At 38.1% G+C, this 17807-nt stretch overlaps 1 protein-coding gene across 12 annotated transcripts in view; it reads left to right on the top strand.

Annotated features, from left to right (window-relative positions):
• Positions 1-17807, top strand: part of LOC110015624 (uncharacterized) — a 143684-nt gene that overhangs the window by 69253 nt on the left and 56624 nt on the right. For 5 of the 12 annotated variants that reach the window (XR_013657963.1, XR_013657959.1, XM_078952211.1 and 2 more), the window contains 2 exons: positions 6484-6570; positions 7688-7732. The exons of 4 other annotated variants lie outside the window; for them this stretch is intronic. Coding sequence is in view for 4 of the 8 variants with exons in the window: in XM_078952211.1 (XP_078808337.1) it covers positions 6484-6570; positions 7688-7732 (132 nt within the window). In the remaining 4 variants the exon portion in view is untranslated. Of the gene's footprint in view, positions 1-6483; positions 7733-17807 lie in introns of all 12 variants that reach the window. 3 more of the 12 variants (XR_013657960.1, XM_078952210.1, XR_013657962.1) reach the window with 2 other exon arrangements.

The following is a 17807-nucleotide window of genomic DNA, read 5'->3' as shown; positions in this document are numbered from 1 at the left end:
ACCCGGTACTAAGTGACCCACAGACATGTATCGGTCCATGGCCCAGGGTTTTAGAGCAGACTTAAGACAGAAAAAGACCAAATATGATAGCAATTAGGCTGACAACCAAACAACACATATGCCAAAGTACCAATTTATGCTCACAGTGCAATTTTATGTTACTCTTCCATTTTTTTTGGTAATTTTAATAGGAAAATCTGTACAGAATACTTTAGTGTTAACGACAATAAATGTTCCTGTGTGAACTACTAGTTTTCAACATGGAAGATGTCAATATTATTAAGGCATTTTCAATTTAAATAAATTTGATTCTGTTTTTAGTCTGCAGTTAGTAATCTGAGATGTTTTTGCCTAATTAAAGGCGGTTTCCCCTTAACATTATTTCAGAAAAGGGAGGCATATACAAACTTTAATATGGGACTTAGTAAAAGTCAAATAAAAACAGAAAGAAGGTCCAAAACATAAAATTCAGGGTTATACCTTGAACCCCTGTGAGAAAATCAAATGGTTGGATTAAACACAAGGTATGACGGAGGTGCAATTTTTTTCTACCTTTTTAGCCAGATGACTTAATTTGCAAAGCTTGTCTTCCTTTGAAGTGTGACCTTTCTTTTCTTCCCCTCCCAACTTCCCCTCTTCCCCCTTTCTCTCCTCTTTGGACTGTGCTGTGACCTTCACTGACGTTCCACCTGCAGGAAGCCATGTTTGATTCTCTGTCCGCCGAGACGCCTGCTTGACAGCAGAATGGTGTCATAGGACTGAGTGGAGGAATTTCTCTTTCTCTGTCATTATTAAGGGGCTTCCCCCTATGGTGAGGGGGATGAAAAGTACGATTTAATGTTCTCTGGAGAGTGGCAGCAGAAGAAAAGCTCAAAGCCCTGCATGCTGGTTTCTGAGTGGGTCACTCCAACCCTTGCAGGGAATGGGATGTCCCTGAGGAATTTACCATAGACTAGCCTGAAAGGATGGGGATTAAGACCCTTTTAAGGATGGAAATGTAACAAAAGGAGCACTTTTATGATGTAGCAGCATAAAATGAGGGTGTCCATTGTGTAACTGATTGCAAAAGATCTATGAAACAGGCAACACTACTCTGCATGCTTGCTTGGCCCAGTGTGCTTTAACGGCTTGTACAAAATGACTTGTCTACGTTTGGGACAAAGTGGCTCCCGTTTAGGAAGCAGTGTTCAATATTTCTGGCTTGTTTTTTTTTTTTTTGATTGTTTTGCATATACCCTTACCTCTTTTGCATTCTGACGATGCCTCAAACCTCATTGAAAATTTGGCAATTGAGTGCAAGAGAGAAAGTTATCTGCATTGCTTCAGGTGTGGCCTTGTTACAATTGGAGAAACAAGTATAGTTTGGTTGTAAATAGGAAAGGCCATGTTGGATCTTGAAACAGTAATGACCATTTGTTTTTGACTGGGGGCCCCGGTCATGACCAAAAGAAATCCTAACCTCTGTGTTACCCTCACACTGGCAATAGTGACGGTCATGCCATTTAGGCTCCCGCAGCCCGTGATATTTGGATTGAAACCGATCCTTTGCACATCCTTATTACATTTACAGTGGACACCCTTGCTTGCTGATGAAGATGAAGCACATCAACCTGAAACCTGCATGTGCAGCAGGAGTGTAGGGCACTTGAGAGGCGAATGAACACTAGAGGGGGAGCTTATCCATGATGCTGCCCCGAGCTGGTCTCACACTGGGAGCTGTTCTCAGGGCCCCCTCCACACCCTTTATCACCGCTCCATCTCTCCCTCCTCTTACACAGGCGGTGGTAGACCACTGCGGGTCAGAGGTCAAGGGTTGAGAGGAGTGATTGGCCTTTTTATTGTCTTTCTCCCAAGAATGAAAGCGTCAGAGTTTGCGTGCGTTTGTGTTTGCTGGCGATTTTTTTTATGTGTGTGGATTTGCACTCTGATCACGGTGATTGATCAACGAAAAGATGATGTCAAAATTGTATGATTTTATGTTTACATGCAATGTTTAAAAATATCTTCAAAAATATCTATCATAAACACAGACTATCTGCCATTGGTTACCTTGTATTTGGATACAGCAGTAGTTGTGTTTTTACAGAGCCATACAGAGGGAGGAGCAGGGCTTGCTGCTGACTTGGTAAGGGGGTGTGTGTGTGGGTGTGCAGGCCTCACACTGAGACGGGAGCCCTTAAAAGGCCTCTGGAGGGAGTGTAACATCAAGAGCAGGATTATTCCCCAGTCCCTCCTTTCCTTCCCCCTCCTTCTCCTCTCTCTTGAACTGACCCTCATCACCTTCTCTCCTACTCCCCGCATCATTTAAATGTCTAAAGAGTAATTGAATGAATTATCATAAAATTTTGACAAATTCATTGCCTCAAAGGCTGACTGTGTCAGACGCTTTCATCCATTTGCACCTAATAGGACATGGCATTTGAGATGAGTTTATGTCCTGGTCTGCCTTTCTTTAAAGTGCTAAAAAATCAACATTAAATGTAAAAGGGTAAGAATCTAAAAATGCACCAAACACTAAATGGACTTCAAAAAAATATGTTCCAGCCTTGAACATATGTCTTATTAAAACATTCTAAAATTCGTTCAAATTTTGCTCACTATAACTTGCTTTAAAGCCAGCAGCGGCAACAGAGATGGAAGAGAAACAAATGTGGGGGATGGAATTTAGTGCTGCACAGACTGTTCTCTTTGACCTCGGTGTTCCCACATCAAAAGTGCCTCCCCAGCCCACTTCCCTTGATGCGAGCTGAAAAGAGGTCTTTAGCGGTCTGCGGAGGCGTGTATGAATATATGTGTTGAATGTGTAGCTTTCAGAACTTCAGTGCTGTATGCTGCCAATATGCAGTGATGACACTGGCTGTGGGTTTGGGTTGAAACCCCTCACAGCAAAGGGATACCAAAACACAAACTCCTTTGTGCATTTGAAATTCCGAAAAAAAAATCATTTGATTTCCCTGATGGCAAATCCCGACTGAATTTGGAGAAATTGTATTTTCTATTTGTATTCATTTTTGTGAGTCCCAGCTGCCCTGTGATAGGGGTTTCAAATGGGCTGAATGTTCGGGTCCTGTGTTTAAATTCTCATATCAAAGAGGTCTGAGACACATTCAATACATTTTTGAATCAGCCACCCAATCCTCAAACACATATAGATTAATGCATGTCATAGTAGTCACTTGTTCTTTATGCTAAAATATTTGTTAGTGACAGAAGCTTGGGGGTTTGGTGTGACAAGATGAAACAGCCTGTATGTGACATAACAGCTGTGCGTCACATGTAGGCCTTTTCAAAGTTTGTAAGTCGTAGAAAGTGTTTTAAAATAAGACTAACTTTGATTTTTATAAATGTTAAATACATTTTTTTAAATGGCAAAAAAATAGCATTTTTCATGTGATGCCAAGAATGTGTCAAAAAAAAGCAAGGCCATTAGCACGACTGCAATCTGGGACTTACTCTGAGAAGTTATATTTATTTATTTAAAATCCAATTGTTTTATTTCATCCCAATACATTTTTCTGCAGTTAAAAGTTTGAACCTCCTAAAGAAAAAAAGAGGTAAAAGTGTCATTATTTATCTTTTTTATTCTAAAGTGTGTGTAACAAACAGTAAAACATCTGTTTTTTTTTCATTATTGGTGATACGAAGTGGAACTTTATTAAATGTGTCAATAGTTTCCTTTACAAGCATCCCAGCAACTTTATGGTGTCAAAAAAGCAAAACAACTACAAACACTATTGCACATATTTGTGTGTTTATTTACTGTAACACAAACTGAGGACCACCAGACCGTGCTTATCTAGCTGGCAAACGACTCAGTACATCTTAATTGTCCTTTTATAGCTTTGATTACGCGTCAAGTCCAAATTGAGCATGTTTGTTCACTGTTTACATCTGCTTTCCTCCAGCATGACTGTGATTTAGATTTTCACTTACAATAAAACAGAAGGCGGAAGGCTAAAAGAGCATTTCTTGACACGCATTCCTTCAAAACATATTTTCTGCATTTTGACTGACTGAGAAAGTTCCCTGTTCAAATAAATACATCTTTTCATTCACATCCTGTGCTTACCTCCATGAGTTTGCACTGATCTTCAAATACAGCTGAGGATCAGGCAGTTTGTAGGCATTTTTCATTGTCTTTATTCTTTATTCCACTATGTATTTATTTTTTTGCTCAAATTCTCATTCTTGGGGTTTCCTTCAAGCATGCTTTCTCTTTGGCTAACATTGCAGATCACAGGTCATATTTGGTATATCTCTTTGCTACCCCTCACAAATTGTAACATATCCTAAAGAGATAGAGTTGGATAATGTATTTAAATCTTTTTGTATCTGATTTGTATTTGATTTTTGTATCTCAGACTTATTTATTCTACTTTTGTTTATGAAAATCTTCCACATTTTCTCTTTCTCTATTACCATTTTTCCTAAAAGCCACTCTACATTCTAAACCAGACACATTTTTCATCATCTGTAGCACATGATAATATTCTTTCAGAGAGAAAATCTTGGAAAGTGTTTTAGAAATCACTTTTTCATGAGAGTTCTTTGGACATAAATGCTGTGCCACGTTTGTACTCATTTTTTTCATCTATAAACATGAACTTATTATTTTTATTATTCATAATTGGTGGCCTCTATTCCACAAATATTAATAAAAAAAAATAATGAATACAATTTCTGGGGTTTTCTATTTTGTCTGTAGAATACATTCTAAAGTGAAATCCATTAACTCCACATGGCACTTCAGCTCTTAAACTGCTGAGGTCTTTGCTATAATTTCTTGCTTTATTTATTCCAACAACTCAATAATGCTCACATTCAGAACCCAATTAAGTGTGACTCTTTATTTTTAGCTTTATGGCAAATGAATTCAACTTCTCGGTGGAAGACTATTAGACATTCTCTGGCAGCAACAGTCTGCCAGCCAGTCAGCCAGCTTGCTGCTCTGGGAGCGTTAGCTCACTGAACACTCACCCCGCAGAGCATATAATCGTGTTTAGTTGGTTAAGCTTCCAAAATAAGTGTTATCTTAATTAATAAACAAATTACAAAATAATAAAAATAATGCTTAAAAAATCAGCGGCATAAAAGTTCATCAATTATTAGGATTAGTCGGGAAAAAAGGCATGTAATCTACATAGAGACATTTATAGGGCAATGATAATTCCACCTTCCCTATAAGCCTTTATTGTGATGAAATTTAAAGCAATAAAGCACCTTCCCCTTTTTCCCCTGACAAATCCTGTACTCCTCCTCAAAATCAAAAGGTAAAGCATTTAGCAGACTGGTTTTTAATGGCTAAAGCCGTGTGACGAATGAAATGCCCTAGACATAGTCGGTGGAGTTAAGGAGGGTGGAAAGTCACAAAACGGAGGAAAAAAACTGAAGACATACAGTACAAGGCTTAAAATGATTGCACAATTTAATACTGTGATATTTTTATGTTTTTGTTTTTTTGTGGTAAAACATGAACTAATGTGAACATTTACAACAGTTGTGTGTTTCATACTTTATGCCAGGGATTTTATAAGATATAGTAACATAAATTACCATATTTATGATTTAAACTGTTTCCTTTTCACATTTTTTGTCTTTACTGAATCCAAGCTGTTAATTATGTGCATCTCTGTGAAACTGAAACCATCATTGTCTCATTTGGCATTCTGAGTCCTGCTTTATGTCTTTCCCAACACTTTATTTCTGGTAATCTGCTGATAGAACCTATGGATTATGAACAGCAGAGCATCATAAGTAGGTTTCTGGCTCTCTTACCTGAGATTTTGCAACAGACCTTCAGCTCGCTCGCAGAGTCGGTAAAAAAGGGGTGGAGGGGTGGGTACAGGGATAGGATGCAGGCAAAGGAAATCTCCATGTCTTTCCTTTGATATGTATATTGCCAACCACTTTCTAAAGCGGATATTTTTCACCTCTTTTACCCGTTACACTAGTCCTTTTTACTGAGGATCAGTTTGTGTTTTCACATCTTGTTTCTACAAGAGAGTAGACACATCTAACACTGCTTTGATATGCTTTAGCCCAGCATTTTCCGCTTTACTAGTGATTCCTTTCCACCCTTTCAGTTTTAAAATATACATAATGTAATTCATTTTCTTGTCTTTATACATGTCATTTTGTAACCAACAATTATGGCTGTACAGACATCTACACTCTCAGTTTATATCATAGTTGTAAAACACCTCTTTTCATATCGTAATGTCCAACTCATCAGGCCTCTAAATGTTTCTTCCATGTATGATAGTGCTCGCTTTCATGCCCTCAATTACCAGGCATTAATATTTCCACCCTGGCTGAGGCTGATTAACTGTTGCAGACCTGCCATTTATCACCCACACCCTGGGCAGCTCAGCTCTGATGGGGCAAACCTTTTTCTGGAACTCTTGCATGTCAACAAAACATCTCCACAGGTGTCTAGCTTCCCCTTTTGTTTTCACACTTACATTTTTTTTTCTTTCTCTCCAGCAGATTTACAGCTGAACTCTCCACGTGATTTACATAAGACGATGGCTCCATCAGTCTGCACTTGTGAGCGGTGCAATGATGTAAAGTGTATGACGGTTTACTCTTGTCACTTACAAATCATATTTACTGTACTTCAGACACACTCCGTCGCACCGTTTGCACAGTACAACACATGTTCCTGTCACACATTCAACAGCTAACGTAAACAGCCATCTCTATTTGTTAAAAATATAAATATTAATAACCAAATTTTAAGACATCCCTTCACAGGGTGTAGTGCTTTATTGCAAACGTATGTGTTCTGATTCTGGGGACTGCATTAGGGTCTACACAGATAATTTATGAGTCCTATAGTCTCCCTCACCAGGAATAAATTTTGAAATATTTATGCTTTTATGCTCACATAGAGCTAACGCATTATAGAAGGTGTCAGACGCTCACTCACAGACATAGCTAATGTCCGCACATGCATGAGAACTAATGGAAGCCTTGTGTTTATAAACTCTACTTTTTAATAATATCCGTTTTTTCTCAATATAAACGAGCGGTAAGAAGAAATAACATAATACATCCCTAGAAATAAATATGTAAAGTCCTGGTAGGATGACTGTTAAAGAAAAGAGAAAAAAATGTTTCATTGTTTTGGTGTGGACATATTTAATTTTAGCCAACATGTGGTTCAAATTGGCTTTAATACATAATTGACATCCTCGATATATCTGAATATTGGACCTGATGTCACCCTGTAAATCAAAATAGCTCATTAAAAGATGCATTTTGGCCACGGACAAACCAGAAGTGCCGTGGGTGGCCTTTGATTTCATCTTAATAATACAGTCATACACTGTCTTGTGCAAAATATAAATAAATAAATAAATTTTTCACAATAAATATGCTTTAATCATGTTATTGTTTCTCCCAAATTAAAATGGATAGACGTCTTTAGGTTAATCACAACTCATATTGTTTACAATTTGTGCACTTAATCTTGTCTAATGTCATTTGGAAAATTAGGTATAAGGTGATTTATTTGTTTATTAATTCCATAAATTATTCAAGCCTGTATGTGAGTATTAACCAGACACGTAAGAAGACACATCGCCAGCTCATGTCGCCCTTATAAACACAAAGCCACATAAATCAAGTAATGAAGCCAAAACATGTTTTGTAAAGGCCTAACTACTGGTGTTTTTAATTTGTCCAGTTCGGCAGGGCTCTGAGACCAGGCTCCACATCTCATTGGTCTCTGGTGAGTAATTAAAGATGTCCTTCAGCCTAATTCATGTTATGAATATTCTTGCCGTTTTTGTTTTCCCCATGTGTACACATTAAACTCAGTTCTCTCGGTTAGATTCTTCAATGCTTCATGTGTAGCGTTAACTTAAACATTTGTCGTTCTGTATCAGACGCTGGTAGCATTTATCGTCATGCAGTTTCTACACACAAGAACACGGTACATTGTCAGTCTCGCTGCCCTTATAACTCAAGCAGGGCGCTGTAATTGTGCTGGCAGCTGTATTGTCCTTGCCATAGGATCACTGCCACTATTGTACAGAAAAGGTCTCCTTTCTCGCTACTCAACAATGTCTAATAAATCCTGGGGTGGGGGAACATTGATGCTGGGGACTGACTGTGACACAAAAGAGGAGAATTTGGGAAGAGGCTACAGAGGATAATGAACAGTATTTTAACTCTGCAGTTTAACCTCCAAGCCTGTCAGAACTGACCTTTCGCCAACCCCGGCAAGAATCTGTTTCTTTCTTTTTTTTAAACTCTCCCTCCTCATTCACTCCCTTCTCACTGTCTCCTCCTGCCCATTCCCTCGCCTTTTTTTTCCGTCTGCTGACAGGGAGTGTACTGAAGTAAAGGAGATGAAGAGAGGGAGTGTGTGTGTGCGTGTGGGAGGTGGGGGGGGGGGGGGGGGGGGTGGAGGGTATAGGCTGGGATGTGTAAGAAGTGTCAGTCCCAGACATTTACATGAAAAGCAGTTAGTAGTTGAAAGGCGAGCTGTTTCACAATCTGCCTGTACATTTTCTTTTTTTCTTTTTTTTTTCTCAGCCTTTTTCTCTTGCTAAGTCTCTCTCCATCTCTTTTATTGCCTTGGTCCATGCTTTGCGGATTGATGTGAGAGCAGGGGCGACCCCCACACGTCTGCAACAGACTGGGAGGTGTTATTGACTCTCATTGAGACCTACATGACCCCCCTGCTAGATGACCTGCAGACAACCTTTTGCTTCACCTGGGATTGACCTTGAAAGAATTTAGCTTTCCATACTTGTGTCTGCTCTCATTATCGCTCACCAACTCATGCCTTTTCAGCTTTCAAGCTTCTTATTCTGCTTTTCTTCTGCCTCTCTCAGTTTAACAACAGATAGCTTTAAATGAAGTGGGACCATTTTCTTCACCCGAGGTCTGATTAGTGCTGATGATGTTTTCAAAGAGGTGTAGGGGACCATTCTGAGGCCACTGCAGCTGCTCTCCGGTATTCACCCGCTGCAGATTTATGTGCCCCTCACTATTTTCTCCTCTGTCTCTACCACTCTCATTCTCATACCACATTTTCAACATTATCAATATCGATCGGGCTGTGCACTTAGAACCCTTCTTTAACAATTGGCTCCTGCGGTTGATAGAGGCATTAATGGTGAGTGCTTGCAGATAGAGAGGACATTGAGGAGGGTGATTTAAAATGGAAAGATTTATGTCATTTCACATGAATAACCCACAGATGTCATGGCAAGGGATTCTCTCCAAGTCAGACAGCTCCATCATTGTTATAGTCGTCAACATACAGCTAAGTTCACATCATCATATCATCTTATCTATGACTAAATGGTTGCTTTTTAAGGATATTTCATGGTGAACAGAGATGAGGCCATGCTTGCAAAGCTTTGGCATGTGTTGCTAAGCCCATCGTGATGTTCTGACCCTCCCTGTTTGATTTATGACTCTACGAGTCTGCCAAAGCTTGATAGGCTTCCGCACATTCACTTAATGAACTTGACGGTGATAGAAACAGTTTTAAAAAGGTTTTCCATAAGTGTATTAGGGTATTTTTATTCATTTAGAGTCTTACCAAGCCAAATATCATCTGAAGAGTTGTTGGAAAGGAACGTGAATAGGAGCAAATACCCACAATGGATACATACGTAATTGTAACATAAAGTTTGAATCCAGATGTAGATTAGTCTTTGGCACAACTGGAACTTTTGAGAAATCATGACGTCTATGTACCTTTATGTCATGATGATGAATTATTCCAGAATTAAGGCATGAAAATAAAGCCCTGACTTAATTGAAAAATAATACATTAAATTTTTCATGAAGTAAACGAGCAAAGAATTTCACTTCCCCGACCTTGAACAGTGTTAATGATTATGCATACATCTTTTTTTATTTTTTTTTATTTAAAAATTCTGTTTGCTAAGTGCCCCAGCCCCCCCCCCCCCCCCCACCCCCCCACACACACACACCCCCTTCGCTCAAGGGTTCAAGAAGAATAACTCATGAAAATGAAACAAAGGCATCAAACTCTGAAAATTAACATAGCAAATGACCTGAAGAAGAAGCTAGATAAACATTCTGATCTTATCACCTTTAAGTACTGCGAGACAACCAGCAAGCAGCCAATAAAAACACCCTCGTTAATCTTCCATCCTCTCAGATAAACTTTTAACAGGAAGCCATCTTTCCAGTTACTCTGCAGGGGTCGGGACAAGGGCGCCTTCTCCCAAACTTGATAGATATTTGTTGGGAGATCCCAGACATTTGTTCAGACAGCTACACTCTGACCTTGGACAGAGACAGTATTTAGCTTTCTGGTATTTCCCCACCCCCCTAGCATTACATTGTGTGATATAAAAAGTCTAGTTAGTCTGTATGATGAGTCGGATCTAAACTGTGTATGCTTACAAGATGTAGCTGTTATGTGTGAACATCACTGTGTGCTGCTAATTTGGCCACAACCGAGATGCCTTTTTTGGGGGGGCTTTTCTGTACTTCTAAAGCTGTTTATGCAAAGTGAGAAGATGGAGATTTGTACGAGGTTGAACATTTTTGATTTTGCTAGTCGGTTTAGAAATGAGGAGATCAATCAGCATTATGCTTCTCAGCTGTCATATACGTCATCTGTTTTTCTGCCTGTCATTTTATGGGCAGCAGGTAGATAAAATCCATAATCCCTCTTATTTGATTCAGACAGGTTTTGTCAAGCTGTTACATGAGTAAATAGGATAGTTCTCCTGAAGTTCCAACTTTGTCAAATGTGTTTATAGCCTACTATCCCTACAAAAATATTGTCTTTGCATAAAATTTGAATCCTATAATTTTTCTTAGTATTTTATTCAAAAGGTTAGGATCACTCCAACATATCAACATGTGTGCTTGGTTGTATTTCTTTATGGACTGTATCACAATTGATTTGCAACTCCAGGTCATGTGACTCATTCTGTCTTTCAGGGCCGACACAAGTTCAAATGGGCCATATGTCTTCTGTTAACATAAAAATCTTTGACCCGAGGCATCCAGGAACACGGAAAAACAGAGGAAAAATAAGTGTGATGATGATATATAATTAATAGGAAAGGGTTTTGGTCAAACATTTTTTACATTAGGGTTCCATATGTATTTTTGAACTACAGTAGCCCTGAGGTGCAAATCACATCAACAAATTATTCACCACAAAAACATTTTAAAGATTACAACGATAATTAAAAAAGCAATAATAATAATAATAATAATAATTATAATAAACATTACATTTTAGAAATCTAGACAAGAATTCAGAAACCAAAATACTATTCCAAAAAAATGAAACAAAGTAGGGAATTTTTGAGGAATCAAAATGAATTGCTAAAAAATTAAACACAATAAGAAACCAGAAAAGGTAGGTCATATGGGACATTGCTGATTTGTTGATGACGTTCAATTTTTGAAATTCGAGGTTTTTTAAATGTATCTTTAATATCCACATACTAATAAAGCTTGGTTTATTACGGAGCACGTCCAGAATTGCTTCATGCCAAATAACTTTTGGTTGATATGATGGACAAACGTCCTGATCATTGACAGCAAACGAGAACTGGACTGAGGAACCCCTCCCCCCTCGCGTTCCAAATAGGAAATCCTATAGACTTCTATAGAGAAATAAACAGCCATTACTCAGTCAATATTTATTCATTCATCTTGTAAACCTGTTTTTGTCCCTTTCCGGGTCACTAAGCTGCCAGAACCAATCCCGCCACTCGTGTGCGAAGGAAGGGGACACCCTGGACAGATCACCAGTCTGACACAGGGCGACAATCACACACCCATACACACTCACATTCACACTTAGAGTAACCAATTAACCTACAAAGAATGTTTTTGGATGGTGGAAGGAAGCTGGAGTCACTGTAGAAAACCCAAGCATACATGGGGAGAACATGCAAACTCCACACAAAAAAGATCCCCTATTGGTGATGATTCAGTTTTAGGTCCCCCAGGCAGAGCTTGAACAGGGGCCTTCTTGCTGTGAGCGCAACCCACTGCTCCACAGTGCCATTACTCAGTCAATTCGATAGAATAACCATTCTTGTTCCACTACCTATTAACATGTTCTGGGTAATCCTTTTTTTTTGTCATTATATTTTTGCAGTAGCAAAAGTTATTCAATTTATAAAACGACCAATCAGATGCCTCAATGAAAGTATGTGGCCTTGTGTCAAATGTTCACAACGTTTGATGTTCACAACATTTCTCCCAAGCCCGCTTTTAGTGGAAGGGGTGTGGCCTTTTTACATGCTCACTCCTGATTGAAGAGAGTGGTTATCCAACATGGCGACGGCCATATCGTGGAAAAATTACGACTAAATTGACTTCATTTGGTTGGACCCAGAAGCAAGGCATTTTCTATGGGTGGCGCAACATGCTATCTGGTTATATTATACAGTCAATGGTACTCATCTAATCAGTAATGTCCCATAATACTACCTATTCAGGTTTCTTTTTTGTTGCATTCTTCAACATTTCCTTTTGATTTCTTTAAATTACTTTTGTTTTTCAGAATGTCTCATCTTTATTTTTTTGGAAATGTATTGTGGTTTCTCCAATTTTGTTCATATTTTAATTGTTGTTTTTTAAGTGTTTGTTTTGTTTTTTTAAAAGTCGTAATATTTAATAAATTTTTGCATAGAGGGATTTTCACTTCATGGGCACCGTAACCGTGTTTGACATCACTTTAGCAAAGGTTGAGTGTTGATTTTAAGTGTACAGTACGTAATGCTGCTGCAAAAGAATGATGTAGGACTAGTCTTTCATTGTGGCGTAGATGCATCAAGTTTCCAGGACATGAAATATGTCACTCGATGTGTTGCAACAGCTCGAGAGCATGCTTCAGAAGGTGAGAGTATAAATCACAATTATTGAAGCAAGAAAACTGAATGGTTAGTGCAGCATTAGGGAACTTCTATGAGACTCTCTCCCCTTGCTACCCTTGTTAGATGACACTTCCAAAATAGAGATTTATGCTTGTTCCTGGCAGGTAAATTGTCACCATGGAGGGACATGGTGACCCAAACCACATAAGGAACTGCAGGTCAGAGCATTGTTGTAAATGTAAATAAACAAAGAACAAAAACTAAAAAGTAAAGCAGAGGTTAAGAATAAAAAATAAAAAAACATGATAAAACAGGTGTGACTGCAGGAAGTGATTAACATTTAGTAACAGGTGAGGCAGTGAAGTGAACACAAGAAGTAAAGCCAATCTAAATAGATGACATGTAGAATTTACAAACCAGAACAATAATAAAATGAAGCTAATAGTACATCTATAATAATACATTCAAGTTTAGGCTAATGTTTGACTTCTAAAGCTGCCACCAATTTCTTGTCTCCAATGTAGGCAAAGGATACATGCATCTGCAGTAACTTGTAAGTGATTAGACTCCCGTTTGGTTATCTGTGTATTGGTTTTAATGAGCTGTTAGATTGAAGATTTAACTAGTTACTGTCAAGAAATTGGAACGGCAAGTAAAAGTAAAACTGACTCAAAGAGAAGATTTGCAGAAATGCTTGTTTTACATGTTATGACACTGTGCAGTTCAGACCACAGACATTGCTATTGTTTCTTTCATATATGTGTCTGGAAGATATGATTTGAACTGACATTGGCTCCAGACTTCCTCACACACCTCTGATGAGAAGGCCGACCTTGTCTCAGTGTGGTCTTAATGACCTTCTTTCCTCCAAGCCTCCAGAAAGACACAAAGTGTCATTAAGAAGGGGATGACCTGAGAGCAGTAGCAGAGGCACTCTGTGTGCATTTGTGTGCGGAATTCACGTTTTTAGGTGACTAATAAAGCACTGACTCCATCTCATAAAGCTGCTGTTTGTTCCAAGAAGGTTTTATGTATTATTCAGTGTGTGCAGAACAACATAGTCAAGTTGCCTTCAGATGAAGATAGTAACATTTGTTTATCACTGTAACAATGATGAAGCCAAAAGGTAAAGCAAAAGCAGGAGAGTTCCTGTTAAGCTTTTACATCATTTCCCTATTGTGTACATTCTGGTTTACTTAAGAAGGAAATTGACGCAACATATCTGAATCCACAAAAATAGTAATAAGTCTGCATTGTAAAATTATTGCTGTACTATTAAATCCTAGAAAAAAAAGATTTCTGACATAAATCAACATTTGAGACAATGAAAAAAAAGCTACAGCAGTAAATATCAAATGTAATCGTATGTTTTGATAGAGTTGCAAACATACACTCACTGGGCACTTTATTAGAAACACCTGTCCAATTGCTAGTTAAGCTAAATCTCTAATCAGCCAATCACATGGCAGCAACTCAGTGCATTTAGGCATGTCAACGTGGTCCAGACATTCTGCTGCAGTTCAAACCGAGCATCAGAATGGGGTCATTGGTGTCAGAAAGGCTGATCTGAGTATGTCAGAAACTGTTGGATTTTGAATTTTCACCCACAACCATAGGGTTTACAGAGAATGATCCGAAAAAGAGAAAATATTGAGAGAGCAGCAGTTCTGTGGGTGGAAATTCCTTGTTGATGCCATAGGTCAGAGGAGAATGGGAAACTGGTTTCAGTTGATAGAAAGTTAAGAGTAACTCAAATAACTACTGGTTACAGAAGAAGTCTACAGAAGAGCATCTCTGAATGCCAAGGATCCTGAGGCAGGTATGCTACAGAAGCAAAACACCACTCGAGGTGCCACTCCTGTCATCTGGAAACGGAGGCTACAATTTATACTGTAAATAAATATTTTAAATAAAATATATTATTAAATGTATTATTATTCTTATTATTATATAGGCTCACCAAAATTGGACAGTAGAAGATTGGGAAAACGTCTCCATCGTTGAGTCTCCATTCCTGCTTCGACTTTGGGATGGTAGGGTCAGAATTTGGCGTCAAAAACATGAAAGCATGGTTCCACCCTGTCTTGTGTCAATGGTTCAGGCTGCTGGCGGTGTAATAGTGTGGTAAATATATTCTTGGCATGCTTTGGACCCTTTAGTACCATTTCAGAATCATTACAATGCCACAGCCTACCAGAATACTGTTGCTGACCACGCAAATCCCTTTATTACCACAGTGTACCCATCTTCTGATAGCTACTTCCAGGAGGATAACGCGCCATGCCATGAAGCCGGAATCATCTCAGACTGGTTTCTTGAACATGACAATTTGTTCACTGTACCCAAATGGTCTCCACAGTCACCAGAAAGGGGGTCCAACCAAGTACTGGCAAAGTGTGCCTAATAAAATGTGTGACTATATGTGTATATATATATATATATATATATATATATATGTATATATATATATATATATATATATATATATATATATATATATATATATATATATATATATATGTATATATATATATATATATAATATATTTATATGTATGTATGTATGTATGTATGTATGTATGTATGTATGTATGTATGTATGTATGTATGTATGTATGTATGTGTATATATATATATATATATATATATATATATATATATATATATATATATATATATATATATATATATATATATATATATATATATATATATATATATATGTGGGTGTGGGGGTGTGTGTGTATATATGTCAATTACATATTATTTTGATTTTAGCAAACTTTTCCTGGTCAGATAACTTGAAGTGTAACGGTTATTGGTGGTACAGTTTGAACTGCGAAAACTATGAAGCTGTGCATGTGATAATGGTATGTATCACACAGAAAAGGAAAAAAGAGGACAAGATACCTGAATTTGCATTTTTATCACTGATAATTTAACTAAGCAAGCACTGGGGGTATTTCATTGGCTCATATAGCCTGCAGAGTATGTAAATAGTGCACTAACAGGTCTAAAAGCCCCATGAATTATTCTGTAACTTATATTTTCATTTTACCTTTGTTCCCATTTATTATTTTGACAATACAATGGGAAAATCTTTATGTTATCTATAATTCATTACATGTCAAAATACTATAAACTGTACATTACTCTGGAATTTTTACAAATTAATTAATGTATTTGTCTACTACTGCTCATATATATTGTTTCTGCTATATACACTTGCCATTTTATATTTATTCAACCACAACATGAATTTTACACTCTATGCAGTGCAGCAAAGATTCTTAGAATTGACACCTGGCTCCAATATCAGTGGTAGATGGCACAAAGAGTAGCCAGTATGTAAGAAAATATTTCTACATTGGATGTCTCAGCATAAAAAATTCCCCCAGGGCACATGCCATGATGCCGTTACTGATTTTTTCTTCCCAGTAAGAAATTAGAGAATAAGGAAAGGAGAGTATAGAGCAGACAATAAAACAGGATGATGAGGGGGATTGGTACACACTGCATGTCAGTGTTAAAGATGAGAACTCAAAGGATAAAGAGTTTTGCACAAAGGGAGCGTTTATTCAGTAATTGGTCATTAAATATAAGGTATTTGGTGTATCTCAGTGCAGATACTTTGAAACCTGGAATCTATCTATCTATCTATCTATCTATCTATCTATCTATCTATCTATCTATCTATCTATCTATCTATCTATCTATCTATCTATCTATCTATCTATCTATCTATCTATCTATCTATCTCTCTATCTCTCTATCTCTCTATCTCTCTATCTCTCTATCTCTCTCTCTATCTATCTATGAGTTGAGGCAGTGACATACATTTGTGCAATGTTTTTCAGATGGTAAAATGCCGCTGATGTTACTGACTTGATATGGCTGTTAAAGTTCAGGTCAGAGTCCATGATTACCCCTAGATTTCGGACTTGATTTGAGGGTTTAAGAGACAGAGAATGAAGGTAGCTGCTGACACTTTCTCTTTGTTTCTGTGGGCCAAAAATAATAACTTCGGTCTTGTTTGAGTTTAGCTGGAGAAAGTTGTTCTGCATCCACGCACTGATCTGTAGGAGGCAGTGGCTGAGTGAATCCACCGGCCCATATTCACCTGTTGCCAGTGACACATAGATCTGAGTATTATCTGCATAGTTGTGATAAGATATGTTATTACTGCATATTAACTGCCCTAGTGGCAGCATGTAGAGGTTGAACAGAAGGGGTCCCAGGATCGATCCCTGGGGCACACCACAAGTCAAGGCCATGTAGTCTGAGACACAACTCCCAATTTCAACAAAATATTTCCTGTCTTCCAGATAAGACTTGAGCCAACTTAGGGCAGATCCAGAGATGCCAACCCAGTCTTGGAGTCTGTGCAAAAGGATCCCATGATCAACAGTATCAAAGGCAGCACTCAGGTCTAGCAGGATTAAGACAGTGACTTTGCCATCATCAGTGTTCAGGCGGATGTCGTTGGTTACCTTGATAAGAGCAGTTTCTGTGCTATGATGGGGTCTAAAACCTGACTGGAAAACATCAAATGAATTGTTTAATAAGAGAAAATCAGTGAGCTGTTGGTAGACAACTTTTTCAAGGACTTTGCCTAAAAAAGGCAGATTAGAGATAGGTCTGTAATTATTCAGTACAGTGGGATCAAGACCGCTTGAGGTCTCAGGAGAGGTTTAATGACTGCAGTTTTTAAGGCCTCTGGAAATATTCCAGATTGAAGAGACATGTTAACTATTTGACTAATTGATGGCAACACACTGTTCAGGACAGACTTTAGAAATCTAGTGGGTAACACATCAAGGCAGCATGTAGACGAGCTCAGACGGGTGATGGTCTCTTGGACAGTTTGGTCAGTGACAGGTACAAAGTGAGTCAGCTTAGAGTGAGTAGGTGGCCGTTTGCTAGTTATATGTGTTGTGGAGTTGATGGCTTTTTTAATGCCCTGAACCT

The sequence above is a fragment of the Oryzias latipes genome, chromosome 9 (genome assembly GCF_053564925.1).
Source record: "Oryzias latipes strain Hd-rR chromosome 9, Olatipes_Hd-rR_3.1".
NCBI classification, from domain to species: Eukaryota; Metazoa; Chordata; class Actinopteri; order Beloniformes; family Adrianichthyidae; genus Oryzias; species Oryzias latipes.
Note: the sequence above shows the minus strand (reverse complement) of the source record. Positions and strands in the feature narration are given on the sequence as shown.